Below are 24364 nucleotides of genomic sequence, written 5' to 3'. Positions count from 1 at the left end.
TGATTCGAGGGTTCGCAAGCGTTTCGTCTCTAGTGGGAGTAAATAAATAAATAACGCCAACCTTATTTCCTCACCTAAAAAAAGTCGCTGCGGTGCGCGTTATTGCTCAATGCAGTGGTCAATCAAAGGAACGCCGCAGCTGAGTGGCTGCGGATAGCGCGTCTTTCCCCATGCTTGTCTAGGCATTCACTTCCTTGCTTGGAGGAGGGAGGGTACATTAAAGATGGCTTACAAATTCGGATGTCATATCAACTACGTCCCATTCATTTAAAATTATATATTGGTCAAAAGTTAAAGGAATTTCTGGTGGCAGGACGAGAGGCGCCAGGCGAAAGCTGTCGCTGAGTCTGTGACGCGCAACGCGCACCGGCTGTCGGCTTCCTAGTTGTTTCCCCTTTTCCCTGCTGCTTGTGGTGTTATTTGTAAATATTATTCCCCTTAAAATGGCCACCATGGAGAAACTGATGAAGGCCTTCGAGTCACTCAAGTCATTCCAGCAACAGCAAGGACTGCCGCTCGCCGAGGAGCTTGTCCAGAAGCAGTAAGTATCGTGTGCGAAGGTGAGGAACCGGGGAATAATGGAAATTGGTTTAGCAAGAGGAATTGGCTTAGCTAACTGTAGATCACTGTCAGCTATGGCAGGGCATTCTGAGAGCTGACTTGTTCCCATTCTGCAACCGCGCACCAGTCTAGCGACCTAGCTAATGTCGTGTAGTTTAAATTAATGAAAAATTAGCTGAGTATGACGACCAGATGTGGCTATTTACCAAGTTGCCACAATCAAAGGAACGGGATTTACCTGAGGTTAAAGTAAATAGTCTGCTACCTCGACTAGCTAGCTAGCTCGGTCAGCTAGTTAGCTAGCAGCTTGCAGGTGCAGGTCCCCATGGTGGAAAGTTGATGTGATGCTGCTGTCAGTTGCTCTACCTGTGGCTGCAAACCCAACCAGCCGATCCAGTGGTTAAAATATTTGGGAACACAACATGGAATTTGCTATCTTGCTAGCTAGCTATTGCGCCAACATCTGATCAGGCAAAAAGTATTCTAGTTAGTCAACTCAAGACAGACCGCCAATACCATTAGCAATAGCCTAATAGTGCGTTTTGATATTAAAATCTGAACACATTTTTGCAACTAGTTGCCTGCCTGTTGCCTGCTAAAATAATTTCGCACAAGGTGTAGCTAGCTAACGTAGCTCCATGCAATTGCGGTGTACGAAGAGCTCCAGTCTAAGGGTATCTCAGTTCATGTGTACGGCTATGTGCTGTTTTTCTCCAGATGATTTCGGTAATTATTTAAATTAGATTACGTTTTAAAGTGAATACTGAAATGGATTATTCATGTCCGGCCAGGTACTTATTTAGCTATGCTAGCAAATCAGACGTAAAGTTAGTTAAGTTTGATAGAAAGATGCTGGAGTGTCAAGTGCTAATAAAATACACAGAGATTGGAGATGTGAAAATAACATGTTTACACCATGTAACCATCTTACTCTTGGGATATTTGGCTCAGTTTCGTTTGCTTTATATCTTAGTTACAGTAGCTGGTTCAATAAATAGCTACGCACTCAAATTAATTAGGCGTACAATTAACAAATTAAAATAAATTTATTTGGTAATTGCTCGCTAATCGGTAATCGCAATTTTGGCACGTATGTACAGAATTAAGAATAGACAGTCTTTTATTGAATACGTTTCTTTGTCTTGTATAAATATTTGTTATGCTGTATCTAGGGGTCTCTACTAATTAAATCTTAAGCAAGGAGAAAGATGGCCTGTTTGATGCTGTTGAACTGTTTACATGTGTGGGTGGAAATTCCATTGGAGGTGGAAATTTGGACTTGTGTTCTCTGCAGGGGCATACAGTACCAGAAAGAGTTTCAGTCATTAGACAACAGAGGAAAAAGTCACTCTGACCTGTAATTATTCTTATGTATAGTCAACAGGCATATGGAAATGTCAGTTAATGTAGTAAGAAAAGTGGATTAATTATAATAATATGTATGGCAGCTTTTACCTTACAACAGCTTCACGCCGTAGATGTAATAGTGCTACCAAAACAGGAGACAAGAAACTTTGGATATCTTCTCCCAAAAAGTACTGCGTGAATTATATTTTTTCCCCAGAGGAATATTTTGTAATAGAGCATTTGGAATGAAATCCAGATTACACAGTGGGCTCCTGGAGCCGATACTGAGAACCACTGACTAATTGAACATGGCTAGACTATTAATAATGTTATTGATATGTAGGTGTACAGTTACTTAAATTATTAATAAATGTTTATTCAGCCAATGTGATTTATTGTGCTGGGGAGACTAAAAAAGCAAAGGGAAGCACTTGATCTGTCTAGTCCTTGTGAAGCTACCTAAATTCCCCAGTAAAAGAAACTGACTTAGTCTGGAGGAAAATACTGTACCTCTGTGTGCTTTGAAATACCATAGGTTCTGCTTCACAGGGTGCTGTCAGCCCCCCCCCTCACACATGGTTGTTAAAGCATGCCAAACTGTAAGGAAGACTTGAAGCACCTGAATACCTTGGTCACTTTGCGTTTAGCACTTGTCTGCGCACTCCTGCTACCTCCCCTGACCCCACACTAACACTGCCATTCCTTCCCTGTCTAATTAACACCAAGATATACCTTTGGTTAGGTAGGTCTTTTGACCTGACAAAGATATTTGCCATTGTGCCATTACCCTATGGCATAGTTTTTTTTCTTGGACTTTGAAATCCAAGCCAGCAGGGCTTATTTTTGTATTAATGTGACTCAGCTGACCACCAACTGCTCTGTTTCTCTCAAAGATACTGTGTCCCAAGGGCAGTCTGTTACTGTGGGATGACAAAATATTGCAGATACAATTTGAAAGTGCCCTGTCTCAGATCATTTTTATCTGCAGGACAGAATGGAGTTAACAACAAAAACCCTACCTCTTATTGGATTGATTATGCTACTGTTTAACAGAGTCTTCAGTATTTTTTCAAGCATGACAAAAACCTAAGGTCGAGCTTAATATTCTAATTTAGCTAAAATGATACCTGTTGTTCCTGTTATACCAGTTGTACAGATGTAGGCTTTTCCCCAAATGCTTAAGAGCAGATTAATGCTTAAACTGGAAATACTGCTATTGTCTTTGATAATAACAATTGAATGTGCAGTTGTGGAGTCATTGTGTGGTCTTGATATTGCTTTAAAGATGAAATTGATTTCATGGGAGCTTATGGAAGCTTGCAGTTGTCCACCAAAAAAATGCTCATAGTTTCTTTCCCCTATACATTAGTTTGTGGAATGAGATATTTGAAACGTCTGTACACCCATCTATTTTCTCTTGAACCCTTTGATATTGTCCAGACTAATGTATTTCTTTCTTTTATTTTCCTCAATTATAGGAAGAAAGACCCTGCCACTACCAAAAAGGACCGAGTAACTCATTGTCTAACAATATGTGAAAACATCATTGCACAGTCCTTGAGGTAAGCCATCTTCTCCAAAACTGTGGGTAATATACTGCTAAATTTCCACATTTCTACATTGATTTTGTGATGTTAAAACATAATAAGTAAAAACCCCAGTAATACTTCTGCCTGATCCGAAGGTCACTTTATTAAATTGTTAGTTACTGCAGGGTGTTTTGTTATGAGGTTAGGGTGGTTGTTGTTAGCGTTTTGCTATGTCTAAGTGGAGTAGAACGATGGGCCCATAGTTTCTCAGCCGAGTGATGGTGCAGGTCTGTGTGGAGTGACTGTGAACCCCCTCTCTTGCTCCTTATGGCTCTGGGATCAGGACGTCCCCTGAGTTCCAGAAACTGCTGGGCATTGCCATGGAGATGTTCCTGCTGTGCAGTGACGACAAGGAGTCAGACGTCAGGATGGTGGCCGACGAGTGCCTCAACAGAATGATCAAAGTAAGGCCGGAGTCTTGTGCGTCCTCTTTCGGTCTTCCTCACTGGCATTCTGTACAGCTGCCAGTGGACATACTTAGTGTTTCACGCGTGATGTCGACTTCGCACCTGGCTCGCAGGGCAGTGCTTGCAGCTTTAGAATCTTGCGCATTCTGTTACCCATGTACACAACAGAGTATCACTGAAGCAGCTGAAGGAAAGCCATCTCTCTCAAACATAACAAACATCCCATGTGGCTCTGAACCATAAGTCCATGGTGTGGTGTAATAATTGGAACGCTACTTGCTGCCTTAATGTGAATGTGCATGGGACTACAGGATAGATGTTTGGCCAGAGTGGGTTATAGTCTTTGTTGGTGTTCTCTGATTGTATTTTAATAAAGTCTGGTAAAGAAAATAAACATTGAATATATATTGAATGTATGTATAAAAACCTTGACTATAAAAAAATAACATTGATTATTTTCTCATCAGAAAGAAGCAAAGAAGATGCAGAATAAAACTCAATTAAAACAAGACTGCATAACCTGTTTTTGAAATAAAGAAGCATAAAATAAAATTCTTTAATGCCTTTGGGATGCACTTCTCCCCATGTTTTCTGGTGGAGGGTGACATTAAGCCACTTCTACACAGAAACACAGCTTTAACCCAGGATTTGAATCCCTGTGGAATGTTCATATCAAGCTGTGAACCCAGTAATTTACTTTATGCAGGACCACTCTGTTCCTGGGTTTACCAGTCAGTATGTGAGCAATGATCAAAAAAGATACTGTGGTTCAGCTGCACTCTATGCCTTTCTCAAATTACACGGTTCGTTGATGAATAATGTCTCAAGACATTCAAGATAATGCTACTGACAAGGTTCAGCTAAGCAGTTTTAAGGGGGAGCATGCATGTGATTTTTCTCTTTTGTGAGACACTTACAGTGGAAGGTCTCTTCTGCTGATTGTCCTCCTCTTTTTTCTTATCTGTTTTTTTCCCTTGTTGACAAAGTTATCCATTTTATCAAGCTATACACCCTATGTGGTGTAAAATAAAATTTCAGCTGTCAAACTTTCTTAATGTTGAGTGTGCAGTGATTTTCTAGGTCCTGGCCAACTGTAGTATGACCTCAGTTAGATGTTATAATGATGGGTTTCAAGTTGAACAAAAGACTGTAGTAATTGACTACATTAGAAGGGAGATGGGAGATGGTTTATGAAAATCCATACTCTCAGTGTCAGCTTAAAACATTTTAATATCCTGAGCTGGGTGAGATTTTTACAGGGCTTGGTGATGCATGCCATATTTAAGCATTTGTAGATCTTGTGAGGAACAGGTAGCTCATAAAAGCAACTAAGTCATGTGCTTCTCTGGCTGATCAGTTTGCATCATAACATCAATAATAAGCCTCTGCAAGTTTGTAGTTGCTGCATGTCTACCTCAGTCTGGTGAGACTGTGAGAATGTCCTCTTAGGAGTCTGTACGTAGCTTACTTTTCCACATGGTCATTACAATTTCTTGTATATGGATTTTGCATCCTTTGACTTCAAAATGGGTTACATTGACTCTTACTTTAAATTATGATTGCACACTGTGTAGTGTGTGCTTCCTAATCAGCTTTTGATTTGTGGGTTAGTAAGCTTTCAGCAGGTGTGAAAGTTGGCCTTAGTTTAAACAGGCCAGGGTTTACACACTTGCAATAAAACATGCTTGCACTCTGCCCTCTTATATAATTGTATTTTTAAAATTCATGACAGATGACTGTTTTGTGGAAATGGAGTAAAAATGTCTATTGATTGGGACAAGATAGGAAACGGGGAGATATTTTTTCCAAATAGGAAAATGAAAAGCACGGCTAAGGAAGAGCTGTGCTGTTGTCTGAGGTTTTAATGGTTTGAAAGGTTTAATTGATTTTAATAATTTTGTTGGGTTTCAATGGCTTGCCTAATATCACACCCCATACAGACGTTGCTTAAATATATGTAGCTACTGATTATACATTAATGTTACATCTTATTTCTTTAGAGTAGCATAGGCAACAGCCTATTTTGTTGTTGATGACAATCATGAATTCCTTCAAAATGTCTTTAAAACGTTCTTGTGTGTGTATATATATATATATATATATATATATATATATATATATATATATATATATATATATATATATATATATATATCAAGCATATAATATATTCTAATACTTGTCCATTATTATTTTTCTGTAGTCCTCTACTGGTATGAGCGAGTGAATGAGTGAGTGTGTATATTGTGTTATTAATCATATGTTATTAATCCTCCGCAGGCACTAATGGATTCCAACCTTCCTCGACTACAGCTTGAGCTCTACAAAGAGATCAAAAAGGTGAATTCATGTGCTTTCTACCCTTACTTGAATATTCACTTCCATGTAGTTGTTCAGAAAACACAGGGAAATAAATGCCTGTTAACACAGTGTCTCCGTCAGTCAAACCATGCTTGTATTCAAGGTGTGAAGGTTATAATAGTGGTTGTTGACAGACCAGCGGGTTTTTGGCTGTGTGGACACAGCCTCATTGTTTGTGGGTTAGAAAGAATGTTTAGCTACAGAAGCCTTATTGGACGTGATATTACATTCTTTTGATATGTTTCAGAGACATAGAGCATCAGAATATGCTACATACTGTGTCTTTCAAATACTTGTCCTGGGTCTGTACTTTCAAGGGATTGTACCTACTCTCCTTTGCATTTCATAAAGAGAGGCCTTTCTAGGGTGGATGTATCTTTCTGGGTAAATACTCTGTCAAATCTCTTGTAAGTTTGTTTGCTCTCTGTATGATTGTCATTTCCATCATTGTTCAATAAGGGCTAACACTGTGTGGCCAGGTGGCTAACAAAGTAATTTACTTTGCATTTCAGGTTATCACGCCCACCATGCTAATGTAGCTGCATGATGAACAATAACTGCGAGGCAAATTCCACATTGTTATCAACAGGCCCACTTCCTTTTGTTGTTTTTGGCCATGCTCGCCACTGGTTGAATCTTGAACAGCTGCTAATCTGCGTGCTTTGTTTGCATTTATAAGAAATTCTCCTCTGTGTGCTGTTTATTAAAGTCGGACTCTCTGCGCTGAGGCCCTGTACCTTCAAGTTGACTCCCAGAGGATATTGTTATACTTAATGATGTTTTTGCATTGTACAAACACAGCAGTGTCCTCTGAAAATGTTGGATATATCAACTAAAACCCAACTAATGCTGTAGTATTGTATTTCCTATAACATGTGCAAGCTGCCATTAGTAAGGGAGAGAAATGCATGTGAATATCACGGTAGGCAGATGATATTAAATGGGTGCGTGATAAACACTGGAAGATGTAATCAGTTTCTGTTGTCCCCTGCAGAATGGCCCTTCACGGAGCCTCAGAGCAGCGCTGTGGAGGTTCGCTGAGCTTTCGCATCTTGTGCGGCCACAGAAATGCAGGTAAGCTCAGCTTCCCTAGGTGATTAATGAACGACCGTCTAGGATGTACAGGTGCATGTGACTGACAGAGCCTTCCCTCAGGCCTTACCTGGTGAACCTGCTGCCCTGCCTGACTCGGATCAGCAAGCGGCCGGAGGAGCCGGTGCAAGAGACCCTCGCTGCGGCCATCCCCAAGATCATGGCGCCGTTTGGGAACTTTGCCAATGATGGGGAGATTAAGGTACAATTACTCTACTGAGCGCAATCTGCCAATCCCACTGCACCACAGTAGGTAGGCCTGTAGTCTTGCATTTGAATAGGGATTTAGAATACCACTTTCTGAATGTCTTAATAGTGATTTTATTATTTTTCTTTGTTACAAGCACGATAAAACAGTTTTATGGACTGTTTTACAGTTCCATACAGGTAATTGTTAAATCCATAATACCAAGTAGGTGCGCAGCTTGTTTTCTAGCATTTGTATTCTGTGAAAGCCCCATATTCCTAAAACACAGAATATATTATGTATTTTAGGTGAATGTTCTGTGTTAAAAAACACAGAATATTCTGTGAGGTCAGACTTTGGGTTGGGGAGGTGTCCTGTGTTAAGATATGATAATTCAAGTAGCTTTACTTTTTGGCTGAAGGCTTGTAATTGTCCCAGTAAGGAATACAAGCTCTGTGTGCACTCATGTAGTACAAAAGACTGATGACTGTCAGTCATGGGTTTCTTGCCGGCTGTGTCCTGGCTCCCCCTCAGTCAGTGTGATGCTGAGTGCTGGGCACTGAGGATACAGCATTGCTGTCACAGGGCTCCGTGCACACCGGTGGCTGGATTGAGCCTCCTGACCAAGACATTAATACACCGAGCTGTGCCGAGCTGTTGCTGTGTGCAAAGCGGAGAGGACATGGCGCTCTGCTCTCCCTAGTGGAGCATCGCCGTGCAGCAGCAGGACCCAGGCCACGGCTGGGGATGGGCTTACATCATACTCTAAATGCAGCCTGTGATGCAGGTGCAGCCTAATTGCTTCCATTGCACTATTTTTCTCCCTCCGTTGCTCCGACTCTGAGCTCAGAAGAGCTGCAGGTGTTCCTCACAGACAGCTGAACCCCCCCCCAGGTTTCTAATTGTCCTGCTCATTTGTCTTTTATTCCTAAGTAGCGTAGATGTTCCTTTTTAAAACACATACAGCAGTCCTTGTTACCTGACTGGATCAGGCAAGATTTTGAAATGGGGTTCGTGTTTTTTAATGAACACAGTCTAAATTAAATCTAAATTTACACAAATGCACAGATTGTAATTAGAGTATTTTGGTCTCTGTTCACCAAAAAATTGTTTAACAACTGAATATGTATTGCGGTTTGACATTGAATAATTTATTTTAAGATGCAATTACAGAAGCCCATGGAGCTGAAAACGGTAAATGAATTATGGCTGTTTTCTCAGTCTGTCACATACTTTTTTTCAGGAAGAGTAGTTTTTTTTTTAAAAAAAAAAAACTCTTCCAGTAATTGTTTGTCAGTCTGTCTGGAAATTATGGTTAGTTACCATTTTATTGATTTTGTGTCATCAAATACAAAGCCCACAGACTTCAAAAGAGGAAATAGTTTGTACTTGATGTGGGCCTACTGGATTTGTAAAGAGATTAGCTCAAGGCTAGACACCTCATACGCCATGCAGCTCATTAAAGCGCTGTTATAGCAAAGCATATACTGCCAAATCATATTGTATTGATATTAAAAATCATTTAATTGACCTATGAAACAGAGTGCTTCTTGTGACGCATGGTGTAGTCATTGGGTTCTTCCGTTAGGGTGACTCGGGGTGGAAGTCGAATGTGTGCTGTGCTCTGTGACTGTAGGTGCTGTTGAAGGCGTTTGTGTCGAACCTGAAGTCCAGCTCCCCGACGGTGCGCCGCACGGCGGCCAGCTCGGCGGTCAGCATCTGCCAGCACTCGCGCCGGACGCAGTACTTCTACACCTGGCTGCTGAACGTGCTGCTTGGTGAGGGTCACGGCGCTGAGCACAGGCTGCTTCACTGCACTCCCGCAGGGTTTCGTGCCGCTGTCGTGTGTGTTGTGCTTCCTCCTGCAGTAACAGCAGTTATCTGTAATTATGTAGAGGAAGGGCCGTTAGGTCTGCACAGTTCACATACTGTAGGGTTTTTGTGGTTACTGGACTTTAAAAATTGTGAAATTATGACTTAGCCATGTAGCACTTGTATGTGTGTCAGCGGGAACCTGTCATTTCTTATCACAGATTTCTTATTTTTCAAATTTGTGGGTAGCTTTTACATTGTACATTGTAGCTTGTACACTGTACTTTGTTTTATATCCCTTGTTGATGTGCCTCTCTGTAAATGTCCCAGGATTGCTGGTGCCAGTGGATGACGAGCACCCCAGCCCCCTGATTCTGGGGGTGCTGATGACGCTCCGCTACTTGATGCCCCTCCTCCAGCAGCAGGTCAAGGACACCAGCCTGAAGGGTAGCTTCGGGGTGACACGCAAAGAGGCTGACATCGCCCCCACACCAGAGCACCTGATCCAGGTACAGCGCCATCACTCCATATGTATCCGCTGGTCTTGGCACCACACTATCCTTGATGTTAACTGTCTATCTCCTCATCAAACGTCTGCTTAAACAGACTCAGGAAGCTGTGGCTTTTGAGGTCAGTTAAAAGAATCAATTCATACACTACATACAGATTGCCTCAGGAAACTTGACTGCATTGAATAACAAAATGCTGAGAGAGGAGGCTGACCAGAAGGTTCCACTTTAGTGTGCTGCTTGTTTGTTGAACTAATATTCATTCCACACTACTTAGTGTAATGAAATACAGGGAGACATCATTTAAGGCAATGTCATTTAATGCAGCTTTGTTCAATACAGATGTATTTTTTGTAACCAAAAAGTAATTCAAATGAATTTGATTAACCAAAAAAAAAAACTGCTTGCAAATGCTGTCCCAGGCAGCCAGCTGCTATTCACTGCTCCCAGATGTGTTCAGGGGAGGGAATGCATTGCATACTTTGCCAGGAATGTGTCCTGTGTAAATACATGCTGACACACAGTTTAGTTTATCCAACTATTTACTGGAACACAACCACTGCTTCAAGTGTGCACTCACTTTACGAGAAGTCCAGGGTTCGGTGTGGCTGTGAAAGTAATCAATGACGGCTGCGCTCTGCTATCGAATGGTGTCTGCTGGTCCCAACACATCGTGGCACAAAATCACTATCCAGAACCGTATTTGCCGTTGTCCCTCGATGATGGAATGACCTTCCACACTTCATCCATTCCACCGAGTCCCTTACTACCTTTACAAAGCATCTGAAGACACAGCTCTTCCGTGCTCACCTGATGACCTGAATCACTACCATCTAAAGCAATTTCATATGTCCTAAACTCTGTTTGCCATTACAAAAATGAATTTTAATGGTTTAATACACTTGTGTCTCTACCAGCTAGCTTGTACCTTGTTTGGCCAACTGTTGAAACTTATACTCATACAGCACTTCTATTATTGTGACTCTGTGTATGGCTTTCGCTTGCACTGTACTCTGCCTCACTTGTAAGTCGCTTTGGATAAATCCATCTGCCCAATGAATAAACGTAAATGTAACGTGATGTAAACTCTGTTTGGCCGTGAACGTTATCGACGACGCTGTGACCCGTGTGCCCTCAGGTGTACGAGCTGACGCTCCACTACACGCAGCACCACGACCACAACGTGGTGACGGCCGCCCTGGAGCTGCTGCAGCAGACGCTGCGCACGCCGCCGCCCGACCTCCTGCACGCCCTCATCACGCCCGGCGGCGTCCCCCGGGCCAGCATCTCCCGCGAGGAGACGGAGAGCCGCGCCCGCAGTGGCAGCATCGTGGAGCTCATCGGTAAACCCCCCCGCCGCTCGCGAGGCACATTCACAACGCAGGCGCGCGGTTCAACCGTGTCATCCCCATAGGGGAACAAACTGCTCCCTAACAGCGGTACTTCTCTCTTAGAGTACTAGGAGCCAGTTTGTGTCAGATCCATGCCCATCGCTGGTGTCACTGTACAGTCTCTGTCGCTCTGCCTCTCCTTCTCTCTTTTTTTGGACTCTCTCCTTTCCACTAACCTCCCATCTGTGGGTGGCTTTTTCTGTGTCACCTGTACGCCGGGCTTTCTGGTCTCTTTTACCTCTTCTCTCCTGTTGCTTGCAGCTGGAGGGGGGTCCTCCTGCAGTCCACTGCTCCTCAGAAAACAGAAAGGTGATTATGGCCTGGCTGTGTCTCCTGGCATTTAGCCTTGTTTCTGTCTTTGTTGTTCAGCTCCACTTTGCATCTTTAGTTGTTTATGGGAGACATCCGGGTCACGTCTTGTTGTCCTTCCTCTAAACGTCTGGTGCAGTAAGGGACATTAAATGGACAAAAAGTGTCCTCCCTGCATTCTCAGAAATGCCCGGAGACATCTCTTTGATTAATTAATAAAGCAATATTACACAAGTGTAAGTGTGGCCAGGCTCAATATGTTCTTGGGCAAAATCATGAATAAATAATTTTAAAATTGGACATCTCTGTCCGGTTTTATCAAGAATACAAGATTCACAAAGATTAATGTCTTATATTGTGAAATAAAATGACTTAAATAATTGTTTTATATCATATGTTATTTGGTTTAATTGTAATACAAATGCTTAAATTTTACTTCATAAATACGGTTTCTTGGTCTGCGTTGGACATGTTGCTGTATGTACATAATCGCATTTCAAAACTGAAAGAACTCAAGTCATTATAAACCAATTTAGGAAAAACAATAGTGAAAAAGGTGACTGCTGACAGATACTTTTCTTTAATTCAAAACCTGAAGATCACAACATCAAATTTAAATTTAAAGCTGTTTCAAAGGGGACATTAGTCAGTTATCTCCACTTCATTTTAATATGTGACTCTGGTTAGGTAGCAATGAAGCAGTAATTAAGCTCTGTGCATTGGAGTGGGTATTTCAAATAGGTAGGAGGTACTGTGGTATCTCGTTAGTGTGGAGTTTTTATTCGGTGTTGTGATATGTGAGGTGAGCTGATTTAACCCTTTTACCTGGCTAGTTCCTTGCAATGTGGTATGGTGAGTATTGCCACAGTTACACCACACAGTAGTTATTTTTTACTTGTACATTAAAAGAAAAGCTGTAGAGGTTCTTTCCACTGAAAGCCTTTATTCACTGAAATCCTCTGATCAACATGACTTTCTTTTCCCAGGGAAGCTGCTCTCTGGAGAAGAGGAGGGGCTGGAGGATGACCTTGAGACAAGGTCAGATGTCACCACTGGAACTTTCACAGGTGTGTGCACTTCTCTAACAGGTATTGTAAGAGCACGGTACGTTGACACAGAGATAGGTACAGTACCAGTCAAAAGTTTGGACACACCTACTCATAGAAGGGTTTTTCCTTATTTTTACTCTTTCCCACATTTTAGAATAATAGTAAAGACATCAAAACTATCTTCTATTTTAGGTTCTTCAAAGTAACCAAAAAATATATTTTTTTAAAAATTCATACGTAGGGTTCAACTTCGTTATTTATATTTGTCTAAGAAACTAATTTCAAACATTTAAGCATAAGTCTTGAGGTCAAAATGTCTTCGAATGCATGTTTCCCATTATCTTAATCAGGTGTGTCCAAACTTTTGACTGGTACTGTATGTATGCCTATTTTTTTTTTTCCCAAGACTGAGCATAACCTGCTGAGGAAACCTTGTGTGGTTAATGTGCCCCTTTCCTCTCCAGCCTCGGTGAACAGCGACGGGGCCAGCGAGGTGCCCTCGTCCTCGGGCGTCTCCTCGCTGGACTCCTCTGGCGTCCACGACATCATCACGGAGCAGCCGCGCTCCTCACAGCGCAGCCTGCAGCCGGGGGACTCAGTGGACCTGAGCGCCTCCTCGGAGCAGGGCGGGGCCGACACGCCGGAGGAGGAGGAGGACGTGCTGAGCCGCAGCTCCAGCCAGGTCAGCGGCGGCGGCGGCGGTGGCGGCGCGGCCGACACCAACCACCACACCTGCTCGCCCACCAGCGACAGCTCCCAGACCACCACCGAGGGACCCGACTCGGCCGTCACGCCCTCCGACTGCTCCGAGCTCGTAAGTGTGCTGCACCACGCCGAGCCGCCGTCTCCGACCTCTACCGAGGGCCCCGACGCCTCCCCCAGCTCGGACTTCGAGTCGTCTGTCATCACTTCTACTTCTTCTTCTTCCTACTCCACCGCCTCGTTCGCTAGCGGTAGTGACAAGGTCAGCAGCTGCGGGGGACTGGGAGCCGGATGAGCTCCCCCCCCACCCCCTTCCTTCCCTCACCTGTCTGACCCCCTCCCGCAACTCTGCCCCACCCCCTCATTGCTGAAGCCCACGTGTTAATGGCCTTTTATTTACCCCCAAGCCTTCCGCATTTCTCTCTGTCTGCCCACAGTTGCTTAGAGAAATGGACATTATGGTCCTTAGCCCTTAGTGCAGACAGCTGGGAGCTGAAGCTCTCCCTCAGAGATCTTGTGGCAGTTGGTTCATCACCCTACCCAAAGCTACATTCAGAAGAGCAGCATGGATGCTTATCTCTAAAGCTGCTACAGAGCTCTCTCACGCTCAGTTTGCTGCATCCATAAGTTTGTCATGGTTTGATTTCATTTTTTCTTTTATTATGTACAAAATAATCTCTTGCTAACACTAAATGTTCATCATCAGTCAGCATGTCTTCAGATGTGGAATGTTTTTTTCCTGATTGCATCCTGAATTTCCTTGAATCTACAACAAATGCACACTATAACACCGGTGCATGCTTGGATTCAGATTTGCCCCTGTATTATCAGTCTGTCCTGTACATGTTAACTAACCATGTAACTGGTATTTCACTTTTGATGTTATGTTTCATTGCATGAAAGACAGTCTCTGTAATGAAGTTAGGATCTGTATAATCTTGTTTTATAAGTCACCAATTTTAGGGATTGAAGGGAACTGGTCTGATCTACAAGTGCAGTGACAACTGTTAGCATTACACATTTGACAAAATGATTCTCAGTTTCTGTTTAACTGACATTCATGAAACAAGACTGTTTTTCAGTGGATTGTTGGCAGTCTGTTGATTGCAAACCCTGAATGCTACGTGTACTAATAATTTCTCAGCAGCTTGTCTTTGCATTAAATGTAGTTTGGAGCTTTCTAACATTCTCTGGTCCTGTTTACTTGTGGATGTTAATATAATATCCTCAGGACTGAAGGCTGTCCTTTACATGCTTTCTTCCGTAATACACCTAATGGGTTGTCACAGGTTTTTGAGCCTCTGGTGAGGAGGCCTGTCTGTGTACTTCCCTTTTTGTGTTTTTAACATTCTGAAGTCAAGGGGCACATAGTAGGGATGATCTTTCAGTGCTAAAAGTTCCACAGAAGAGTTCATCTCTGATTCACCTTCAAGGATCTGTAACTAAGGAATGTATGGTTTAATTGAGCAAATGAAGGAGTTTAAGCTGCCACAATCTTAACTTTAAAGCCAGGTTTCCTTCTCTTTCCTTGCAGATACCAGCAAGGTAGTTTTCATAGGTCATTCAGCCCATCTCAGCCAGTCAATTTGCAGTCATATGCGCTGGATGAAGCTCTAACAGGCTTCTGTGTGTGTGTGTGTGTGTGTGTGTGTGCATCAGGTTCTGGATGGTAGTGACAGCCAGTACTCAGGGATGCAGATTGGGATGCTGCAGGATGAGGAGGAGGAAGGGAGCGGCACTGTTCTGGAAGAATCCCTGGAGCCTTTCTCCCAGTCCACGCTGGGTATGACCCCCTTCTCTCTGCTCTCCAGGGCTCTGTCTGAGTGCCTGTCCTCTCCCAGTCATTTATAATGGTCCAAATCCTAACTTTTGAACATCTGTCACATTATATTACATTACATTTTTTGTCAGTGTTGGGAATAAGGATGCTTTTGCCTTTGTTGTTCAGAAGTTTTCTTTTCCTTTAATCCTCATTTAACTGTGAGACAAGGCTGTTTATTAAACACTCCAAAGAACATTCTTGCATTCATTCAGAAAAATCTGCCAATGCCATTGGAAAATTCATTCATTCAAGTTGCAATTACACTGGTGTCTCTGGCATGCTGTGTTTGTGATTTTCCTGCTGGCTGCAGCCCTTCGAAAGCCTCATTTGATGGAAGGCATGGGTCACAGTCGGCAGGCCTCCGACAGCAGCGTGGACAGATTCATACCAAAGGATGAGGTGATGGAGTCTGCAGAGCCTGAAAACAAGGTGAGCGTGTCGGCTGCTCGGAGCCAATCAATCCCTGCTCAGGCGCTGTCTGTTCCCATTATACAACGTACTGCTCCTGGGAACACCATTCTCAGACACCATGCAGAAAACTGGAAACTAGTGAGGCTCAGATATAATGTTGTTTCTTACCAGCCATCCAGGATAAAAGGTGAGATCGGCCATTACACAGACTGCAGAGCTGAACCGCTGGTCCACTGTGTGCGCCTCCTCTCAGCCTCCTTCCTTCTGACTGGGCAGAAGAATGGTAAGGATGTGCACCATTTTAACACGTACTCCACTATAAGCTTTTCTGATGTTACTGCGGAACAAGCAATATACAGCAATGCAATTGATAGTGTATTGCTGTGACTGAATAACGGCAATGTGCTTGATGAAAGTAGAGTAGTGCTGTAGCAGTGTGTTATAACTGTAGCAGTGTGTTTTAGCAGCAGTGTGGTTAATGAATGTGGTGATGCATCTGCATGGGTGACTGTGGTGATGTGTTGGTGTAGCAGCAGTGTTGTGGGTGAATGTGGTGATGTATTTGAGTATGGCTGATGCATATGGTGATGTGTTGGTGATGAATGTGGGCGTTTGTCCGGCAGGTGTGGTGCCCGACAAGGAGGTGCGTGTGAGTGTGAAGGCTCTGGCTGTGAGCTGCGTGGGGGCTGCTGCTGCCCTGCACCCCGAGGCCTTCTTCAGCAGTCTCTACCGGGAGCCTCTGGAGGGCCTGCAGCCACATGGTACGTGATACAGTTTTCTGTGCTGTCATTTTGGGCAATGAATAATCTTCAAAGGAAAATTATGCTATTAATTCCATTGCCTTGTTTTTTTAAAACAAAGACTTTTAGTCCTATAGGATCTACTGGTAGTGTTAAACCATAGTTGTTATAGCCTCATCAGTATTAGAACTTTTGGTAGAATTTGTATGAAATGGTGAAAAGTGGTCTTATATTCAGATGTTGCAACTAACTTCCAAAAACGGAAAAATAAGCCAGTTTCTTGTTTTTCTGTAAGTGATTCAGCAAAGAAAAGTTGATGGAAGGAAAGTACAATGCCAAACAGTCTGTTTTCTCAGACTCCTTTTTGGCCTAAACATTTTTTGACTTAAGAACATTTATGTAGTAGTACATTAAGGCGTTTTCAACAAGTAACAGTGGTGTGGTTCTACAGCAAATATCTATGCATATTTATAATAAACTAACTACCATGCTTTTTTTCTAGAGCAACAGTACATTACCGACATACTAAACTACATTGAGCACGGAGACCCACAAATTCGCGGAGCTACTGCAATCTTATGTGGGACAGTAATCTGTTCCATCCTCAACAAAACACGCTTCAGTGCTGAAACCTGGCTGGCCAGTGTCAAAAGCTCAACAGGTTAGTCTGGTACAAAGAAAATAAAAATCAGTTATTGTCAATTGCCGTCAGATGTGGACTGTTTAGTGATGTTGGTTATGATCTTTTACTTAAATTTTTGTTTAAAAAAGGTTTTACAAATATATGTAGTCGTGCTTTCTAATCTGTGTCTGTGTGTGTGTGTCCGTGTCTGTGTGTGTGTGTGTGTGTGTGTACGCGTCTGTGTATGTGTGCGTGTGTATGTGCATGCGTGTGTGTGTGTGCGCGTGTGTGCGTGCGCGTGCGTGCGTGCGCGTGCGTGTGCGTGTGTGTTGTGCAATTCAGGAAACCCTGTCTCCCTGGTGGACTGTGTGCCTTTACTGCACCGGAGCCTGAAGGATGAGTCCTCCGTTACGTGCAAGATGGCTTGCTCTGCTGTGAGGGTGAGCGCACTCGCACAGCAGGCCTGTCCGACGGCCGTTTATCTGCTCTGCCGTTCTGCGTCACATTCAGACCCTGGCTGCATCCCAGGCTGCTCCCTGCCGGTGTCAGCACTCATAACTCCTCGGTGATCACGGTCACTGCAAGCCAGGGAGCTAGCAGGCGGCGGCAGTTTGTTTCATTTGGGCTGCATTCTGGATAGGAGGCGGAGGTTGATTTAATATATATGCCTGAACACAAATCACACAATGTCTTGTGATCGCACAGCTGACAGGTGGCTTTTTTGCAGGCTAATGCGGTTTAATATAGGACGTGTTGGACATGCTGCTTGCATGCCCTCCTTTCATATCTGTCTTACGTGTGATATAGACACTTGATAGATGTATGGTCGGTTGAAATATTTTTTTCATGAAACCAATTATGTGGGTATTTACTGTGTTTTTGTAGCATTCCTAACTGTGTCTGATTTAAAAATTAGTAGGATGTATTTACTACTTTTAGTTAAAGAAAATGCTACCTTTGGAGATGAAGTGTTAGTCTTTGAATGTGTAGTCTCATGATGAGCAGTTCTTAGCTGTGGAGCTGCTGTCAGTGATGAGGTGTTGTTTTGCGCTTCGCACTGAGGGAAATTGAGTGTGGTTTCCTTGTATTTTCCAGCACTGCATCATGACCCTTTGCAACAGCAGCTTCAGCGAGCTGGGCCTGAAGCTTATTATCGACCTCTTGACACTCAGGGAAAGCTCCTATTGGCTAGTGAGAACAGAGCTGCTCGAGACGCTGGGAGAGCTGGATTTTCGGTAGGAGCTATGCCACTGAAACGCTGCACTCCCGTTCAGCACAGTCCCTGAACCTGGGCTTCCCCAGTGACAATCATGTTCTCTGCTCCACAGGTTAGTCAGTTACCTGGAGAGAAATACAGACTGTTTGCACAAAGGGGACCACCACTACACAAAGGTTAGTGTTGGCTTCAGACACTGGCTGCTGTAGTGTTTAGCATATTTTAAGCATGCCAGATTTTCTTACAGAAAAGAACCCCACTCCAGTATGAACAGAATGCTTTCACTTTATTGTTTGTCTAGAGTAACCTACATGAGTGTAAAGTCATTCAGTCAACCAATGACAAACATTACTGACATATCAACCATACTTGCTGCGATTGTCTCAGTACTTTCAAATACTGAAAGTGAAAACAGCATAAAATGTTACAGCCTTAAACACAAAACTTGTAAAGCTAAACTATAAATGCATATACAAACAATGCAATTCTGTAGTCCTTCTCTCTCTGCATATATATGTGTTTTTGTCAGTGACAGTGTATATGTGTATATATATCGCAATTGTCAGGTATTTTGTTGGGTAATGAACCCATTGTCAGTAGCCGTGTGAGCTTTTGCTGACGTCTCCTGCTCTGCCTAGCTGCTGAAACTGCAGGATCGGGTTCTGAATGATGTGGTCATACCCTTACTGGGGGACGAGGACCCGCGGGTGCGGCATGTGGCTGCGAGCACTGTTAGCAGGTACGCACGCTGTCCACAGTCACGGCTCTGCTATGGGGCAGCGCGAGTGGAGACGCTGAACTGGACTGTGCGTTTTGCAGGCTGGTCTCCAGGCTGTTCTACGACTGTGATCAGGGCCAGACGGACCCGGTGGTGTCCATAGCGAGGGATCAGAGCAGCGTGCATCTGCAGCTGCTGATGCACGAGACGCAGCCCCCCTCTCACTTCACCGTCAGCACCGTCACCAGGTACAGCTCTCACCACAATGCCACCAATTCTGTCCCCACACTCCTGTTCCAGCTGGCGTGTATAGAAGGTAGATGACGCGTGTTTCTCTCTCCCTCAGGACGTACAGAGGCTACAGCATGTCTCCGCATGCGTCGGATGTCACTGTGGAGAACAACCTGTCCCGGGTGGTTTCGGCTGTGTCCCACGCACTCACCTCCTCCACCTCCAGAGCTCTCACGGTGAGCGCCTCTGTGCCTGCCCAGCCCGTTTGCTGCTGGGGAATGCCCCCAGTCGACTGCCTGTCAATCACCTGCTCTCAGCAAAAAACCACATCTTGTTGTGCTTCATTTAAATTCATTGTTGTCATATTTTGGGCTGGGAGAGCAAGGCACAGGGCTTATTGTGCACTGCCATCACAAGCAAACATGCAGGCTGCATGCAGTGCCATTTAACCGTGAACAAGATTGACATTTACCTTTGCTTCCATTAGTACTTGTAAAACAGGTTTCACAAATGTCTCTGGCTTGTAATTTGTGGATAAGATGGGGTGGCAAGTTGATAGTGAATTGGTGGGTGATGGAGTGTGATGAGCAACTGGCACGTGAGTGACCAAGGTGGGATTGTGTCTTGCAGTTTGGCTGCTGTGAGGCCCTGTGTCTCCTGTCTTCAGCATTCCCAGTGTGCACCTGGAGTGTGGGCTGGCACTGTGGGTACGTCAGCTCAGTTAGCCAGCCGGTGCGCTCCAGCCTCTACAAGAACAGGGCTCGCTCTTTCAGGTACCCATCCAGACGATATTGGCTTGTACTAAATCCCACCGTTCCCTTTATTCCTTAATTGCGTGTGTACAGCTTTCATTAATGTGTAGTATGTAATGATATTTCAGCAATGTTATGGTTTGTGCAGTTGTAACATACACATGTATGTTCTGTGGATAGTCAGCATAGTTTGTAGTGACTTATCAGTGGTGATGTATCCATTACATCCATTCGGTGCAGTCCTGGGTATCTCTGTAACGTGATGTGTCTATGGTATGTGTAGCCTGTCCCTTCCAGGCTCCGGGGAGGAAGCAAGGAGGAGCTGCATGGTGGGCATGGCCAACATAGTGCTGTCTCTGCTCTCATCTGCCTGGTTCCCCCTTGATCTGTCTGCACACCAGGATGCCCTTCTGCTGGCTGGCAACCTCCTCGCAGGTACAGACCGTTCTGAACTGTTTTCCTGAGGCCGAGACTGCTCGTAGGCTGTTCTCTTGAGGCTGAGACTGCTCATAGGCTATTCTCTTGAGGCTGAGACTGCTCATAGGCTGTTTTCCTGAGGCTGAGACTGCTCATAGGCTGTTTTCCTGAGGCTGAGACTGCTCATAGGCTGTTCTCCTGATGTTGTGACTGTTCATAGGCTGTTCTGCTGACACTGAGACTGCCTATAGACTGTTCTCCTCAAATAGTGCATTGAGACTGCTTGTGGCTGTTCTGATACTGAGACTGCTCATAAAATGTGCTGACATTGAGACCACTCATGGGCCGTTCTCCTGTCATGGGTACTGCTCACAGAACGTTTTCCCAACACTGACACAGCTCCCCTCCTGTCCTGACAGCTGCAGCTCCAAAGTGTATGAGGAGCCCCTGGACGGGGGAGGAGGAGGCTAACACGGGCTCCACCAAGCAGGAGGAGCTGTGGGCAGCCCTGGGTGACCGCTCTGTGGTCGTCCTGGTAGAGCAGCTCTTCTCTCACCTGCTCAAGATAATCAATATCTGTGCCCACGTGGTAGACGAGGTAGCCCCGGGCCCTGCTGTCAAGGTAACCACCAGGCAGATTCTGCTCTCACATCAGTATCACACAACCTGCTGGTGCTTACACTACCACCCAAATTCATGGTGTTTATAAATGTGCTGTCTCAATTTTAATATTGTTCAACACCTTCGCTGTATGTTTACATTACATTCATTTAGCTCTTATCCAGAGTAACTTCCAGCACAGTAGAACATAGGTGTGTCCATGCAAGTTAAATGAGCAACCATGTCAGACCAGGCTAACAGCACTTCCAGACTAGTGAGTGTGAGCATAACACTATTCCAGCCCTGTCCCAAGGTAATTTGTGCAGCCTGACTAGACAAACAAAGTCAAGTATACGACCATACATCAATCACAAGATCACAGAATCAAAAAACACATTGCTACACAATACTACATGTACTACCATAGAAATGTGTTTTGTATAGGCAACCCTCCCCTCTCTGGCCAACACGCCCTCCCTGAGTCCCATCAGAAGGAAAGGGAAGGAGAAGGAGGCTGCAGATGCAAGCTCTACTCCCATGAGCCCTAAGAAGAGCAGTGAGGGCAATCCAGGTATGGTGTCACCGCTAAGTGCAGCACACGTGACGTTGACTTGCCCTTCCAGTGACTGCATTACATACAAATGCTGTTTTGATGGGTTTATATTCAGTTGTGCAGCAGAGCTGATTATCTGGACCTGACTCTGTTTCCTAGCATCCAGACCAACAGAGAGCACAGGGACCACCACTATCAACAAGTCCACCTCTCTGGGCAGCTTCTACCACCTCCCCCCCTATTTGAAGCTCTACGATGTTCTGAAGGCAACGCATGCCAACTACAAGGTGACCTGACGGTGAAAGTCACACCACTGCTGCTCAAACTACGTTGAGAGTGGACCTGTTTAGACTGTGACAGCCGATTATGAGAACATTATGGCACTCTCAAAGGCCCATGGCAAGGGGGGAGAGATGAAAATTATTTTGTCTTAACAGCACATTGTAATACATTGTTTACTTTATGTTGAGTTTTGACTTTAGGGTAATTTTTAAATTTTTTGATACAGCTTAATTTTTTTCTTTACCCGAGGCTAAAATCCTCTAGTGAACAGAATGTCAGGGTCACAGTAGGTCACAGTAATAGCCTTGTTTGTGTTGCCCAGGTAACACTAGACCTTCACAATGCCAATGAGAAGTTTGGCAGCTTCCTGAGGTCAGCCCTGGATGTTCTGTCCCAACTGCTGGAGCTGGCCACACTGCAAGACATTGGAAAGGTGAGGAGGCAATACTTTGTCTTGTGTATTGTGTATGTCTTTTTTTTTTTTTTTTAAAAACCCATTAATGACCATTGGTACTGATTTGAAATGAGTTTAAACTTACAGTGTAATAAACATGTATTACTGTGGACTATGACTGGCAGTGTGTAGAGGAGATCCTGGGATACTTGAAGGCGTGTTTTTCCAGAGAGCCCACCATGGCCACCGTCTGTGTTCAGCAGGTGAGTAGCACAGCCTCACCAGGGTTTGCTTCTTCATTCCCCTCATTACAGAATTTGATGTTTGATTTGTTTGCATATTATTCTTATTTGTCAGCCAAAAATGAGACGTCGTTAAATCTAATTTTTTATGGGTTTTTCTGTTGCACTTTTCTTCCGATGGTTATGATTTTGTGTGATTTATGACTTTTGTTGTGCTTTTGTGTTCGTGTCGCAGCTGCTGAAGACCCTGTTTGGGACCAACCTCGCGTCTCAGTACGACGGTTCCTGGTCCAACCCCAGCAAGTCCCAGGGCAAGGCCCTGCGCCTGGGCTCGTCCAGCCTGCGGCCGGGGCTCTACCACTACTGCTTCATGGCCCCCTACACCCACTTCACCCAGGCGCTGGCCGACGCCAGCCTGCGCAACATGGTGCAGGCGGAGCAGGAGCAGGACGCGTCGGGGTGAGACTCTCGCAGCCCCTCTGTGCTGTGCTGCCTGTGCCACTGCGCTCCATTTTACTGTGTTCTTGGAGTGTTGAACATGCACCCATCATCCCTGTGGAGGAGTGGTAGTGCCTCAGATGTCCCTGTGTCAGATCACTTGCTGTACAAATACTTCCCCTGCAGAAGGGCTGTAGAAGATTGTAGGAGGACCTAAGTGGTTTGTCAGTGAGAAAGCACATGCTACACACGTGCTGGAGAATGAGATTACATTGCGTTGCTGTAATTTAGCATTCATCCAGAACAAATTACGTAGGTTACAGTTTTGTCCATTTATACATGTGGATATTTACTGAGGCAATTGTGGTTAAGCAATTTGCCTAAGGGTACAGCAGTCCCAGGGGGAATTGAACCAGCAATTTTTTGGTTACGAGCCCTGCTCCTTACCACTATGCTACACTCCCAAGATGTGTGAAAAGGAACATCATTGCTCTCACCTTCTCATTTCTGCACTGCTGACCCTTAGGCAAATTTTTGATCCTGAGTCTCTGACCCACAGGTGGTTTGATGTGATGCAGAAAGTGTCCCACCAGCTGAGATCCAGTATCACCAACGTCACCCGCCATCGAGGGGATAAGGTAGCCTTATCCAACCACAGTACACTAAATCCCAAGCATTACAGTAATGAATCTGCCAGTAAGGAATTACCTGCCAAGTCTTGGATGCTAATGTAGTAGATCATTAGTTCTGGCACTGGGCTGCAGATGGATATGTTTTAGAACACTTTGCTCAACAGTGAGGCTGTTCCTCAAGCTATGATTAATATACCAGTTAAATTATTAAAGGCTAGCTCTGGGTTGCAGATCAGGCTGGGCCATTCAAAGGTGCATGTAATTTATTTTGCAGAAATTCAGTTAATATTTCCATGGGTTCAGTACTTCCATGTTCACTCTTTGTAATATGTAGTATCAGTTAATTGTAAGAATTGTAAGAATAGTAATTGTAAAGCAGATAAGATCAGATTCAGTTCAGTGCTCTGGTCAGTAAGTGGTATTGTTTTGTTCAGTATACCACATAGCTAAGTAAATATTTCTTGAACTGCTGTGTGTTAAGACGCTTTTCAACCCTGTGTTCAGAATGCTATCCACAACCACATCCGCCTGTTCGAGCCGCTGGTGATCAAGGCACTGAAGCAGTACACGACCACCACCTCAGTTCTCATGCAGAAGCAGGTCCTGGATCTGCTGGCCCAGCTGGTGCAGCTGCGGGTCAACTACTGCCTGCTGGACTCAGATCAGGTCAGGCCCCTCTCTTATTCTCATTACTGTTCAGCTCTTCTACACAGACAGTAAGCAGATGTGTTCATTTTACATTGAATACGTTTGGGGCCCGGTAAAGTCTGTTAATGGACTGTATTGTCATGTGATCTGAAAACTTGTTTTATGCTCTTTGTTATATAAAATTGAAATGCAGTCCACAGTCATTTAAATATAACCTGCCATCACTTGTGTATTGCAGGTGTTCATTGGGTTTGTGTTGAAGCAGTTTGAGTACATTGAAGTGGGGCAGTTCAGGTAAAATCTCACCTTTCCGCAGCACTACATGATCAG

The 24364-nt window shown here is 44.3% G+C and overlaps 1 protein-coding gene across 2 annotated transcripts in view; it reads left to right on the top strand.

The window, feature by feature from the left end:
* The first annotated feature begins 214 nt into the window (after positions 1–214).
* The window catches only part of LOC118792947 (huntingtin-like), a 40372-nt gene continuing 16222 nt past the window's right edge, over positions 215–24364 (top strand). The window contains exons 1-34 of one of the 2 annotated variants that reach the window (XM_036550826.1): positions 215–541; positions 3387–3470; positions 3781–3901; positions 6185–6244; positions 7260–7339; positions 7421–7559; positions 9181–9322; positions 9687–9865; positions 11004–11208; positions 11518–11565; positions 12552–12632; positions 13079–13428; positions 14976–15099; positions 15449–15567; positions 15721–15832; positions 16173–16310; positions 16792–16950; positions 17254–17351; positions 18007–18146; positions 18240–18303; positions 18766–18866; positions 18947–19093; positions 19192–19312; positions 19707–19849; positions 20112–20263; positions 20665–20867; positions 21290–21416; positions 21558–21685; positions 22003–22113; positions 22260–22337; positions 22552–22775; positions 23314–23392; positions 23891–24052; positions 24273–24328. In XM_036550826.1, coding sequence (XP_036406719.1) covers positions 444–541; positions 3387–3470; positions 3781–3901; positions 6185–6244; positions 7260–7339; positions 7421–7559; positions 9181–9322; positions 9687–9865; positions 11004–11208; positions 11518–11565; positions 12552–12632; positions 13079–13428; positions 14976–15099; positions 15449–15567; positions 15721–15832; positions 16173–16310; positions 16792–16950; positions 17254–17351; positions 18007–18146; positions 18240–18303; positions 18766–18866; positions 18947–19093; positions 19192–19312; positions 19707–19849; positions 20112–20263; positions 20665–20867; positions 21290–21416; positions 21558–21685; positions 22003–22113; positions 22260–22337; positions 22552–22775; positions 23314–23392; positions 23891–24052; positions 24273–24328 — 4373 coding nt within the window. In that variant the 5' untranslated portion in view covers positions 215–443. The remainder of the gene's footprint in view (positions 542–3386; positions 3471–3780; positions 3902–6184; positions 6245–7259; positions 7340–7420; positions 7560–9180; positions 9323–9686; positions 9866–11003; positions 11209–11517; positions 11566–12551; positions 12633–13078; positions 13429–14975; positions 15100–15448; positions 15568–15720; positions 15833–16172; positions 16311–16791; positions 16951–17253; positions 17352–18006; positions 18147–18239; positions 18304–18765; positions 18867–18946; positions 19094–19191; positions 19313–19706; positions 19850–20111; positions 20264–20664; positions 20868–21289; positions 21417–21557; positions 21686–22002; positions 22114–22259; positions 22338–22551; positions 22776–23313; positions 23393–23890; positions 24053–24272; positions 24329–24364) is intronic. The other variant, XM_036550825.1, reaches the window with a different exon arrangement.

This window comes from Megalops cyprinoides, chromosome 18, assembly GCF_013368585.1.
Source record: "Megalops cyprinoides isolate fMegCyp1 chromosome 18, fMegCyp1.pri, whole genome shotgun sequence".
Taxonomy (NCBI): Eukaryota; Metazoa; Chordata; class Actinopteri; order Elopiformes; family Megalopidae; genus Megalops; species Megalops cyprinoides.
This window is presented reverse-complemented; position numbering and strand designations above follow the sequence as displayed.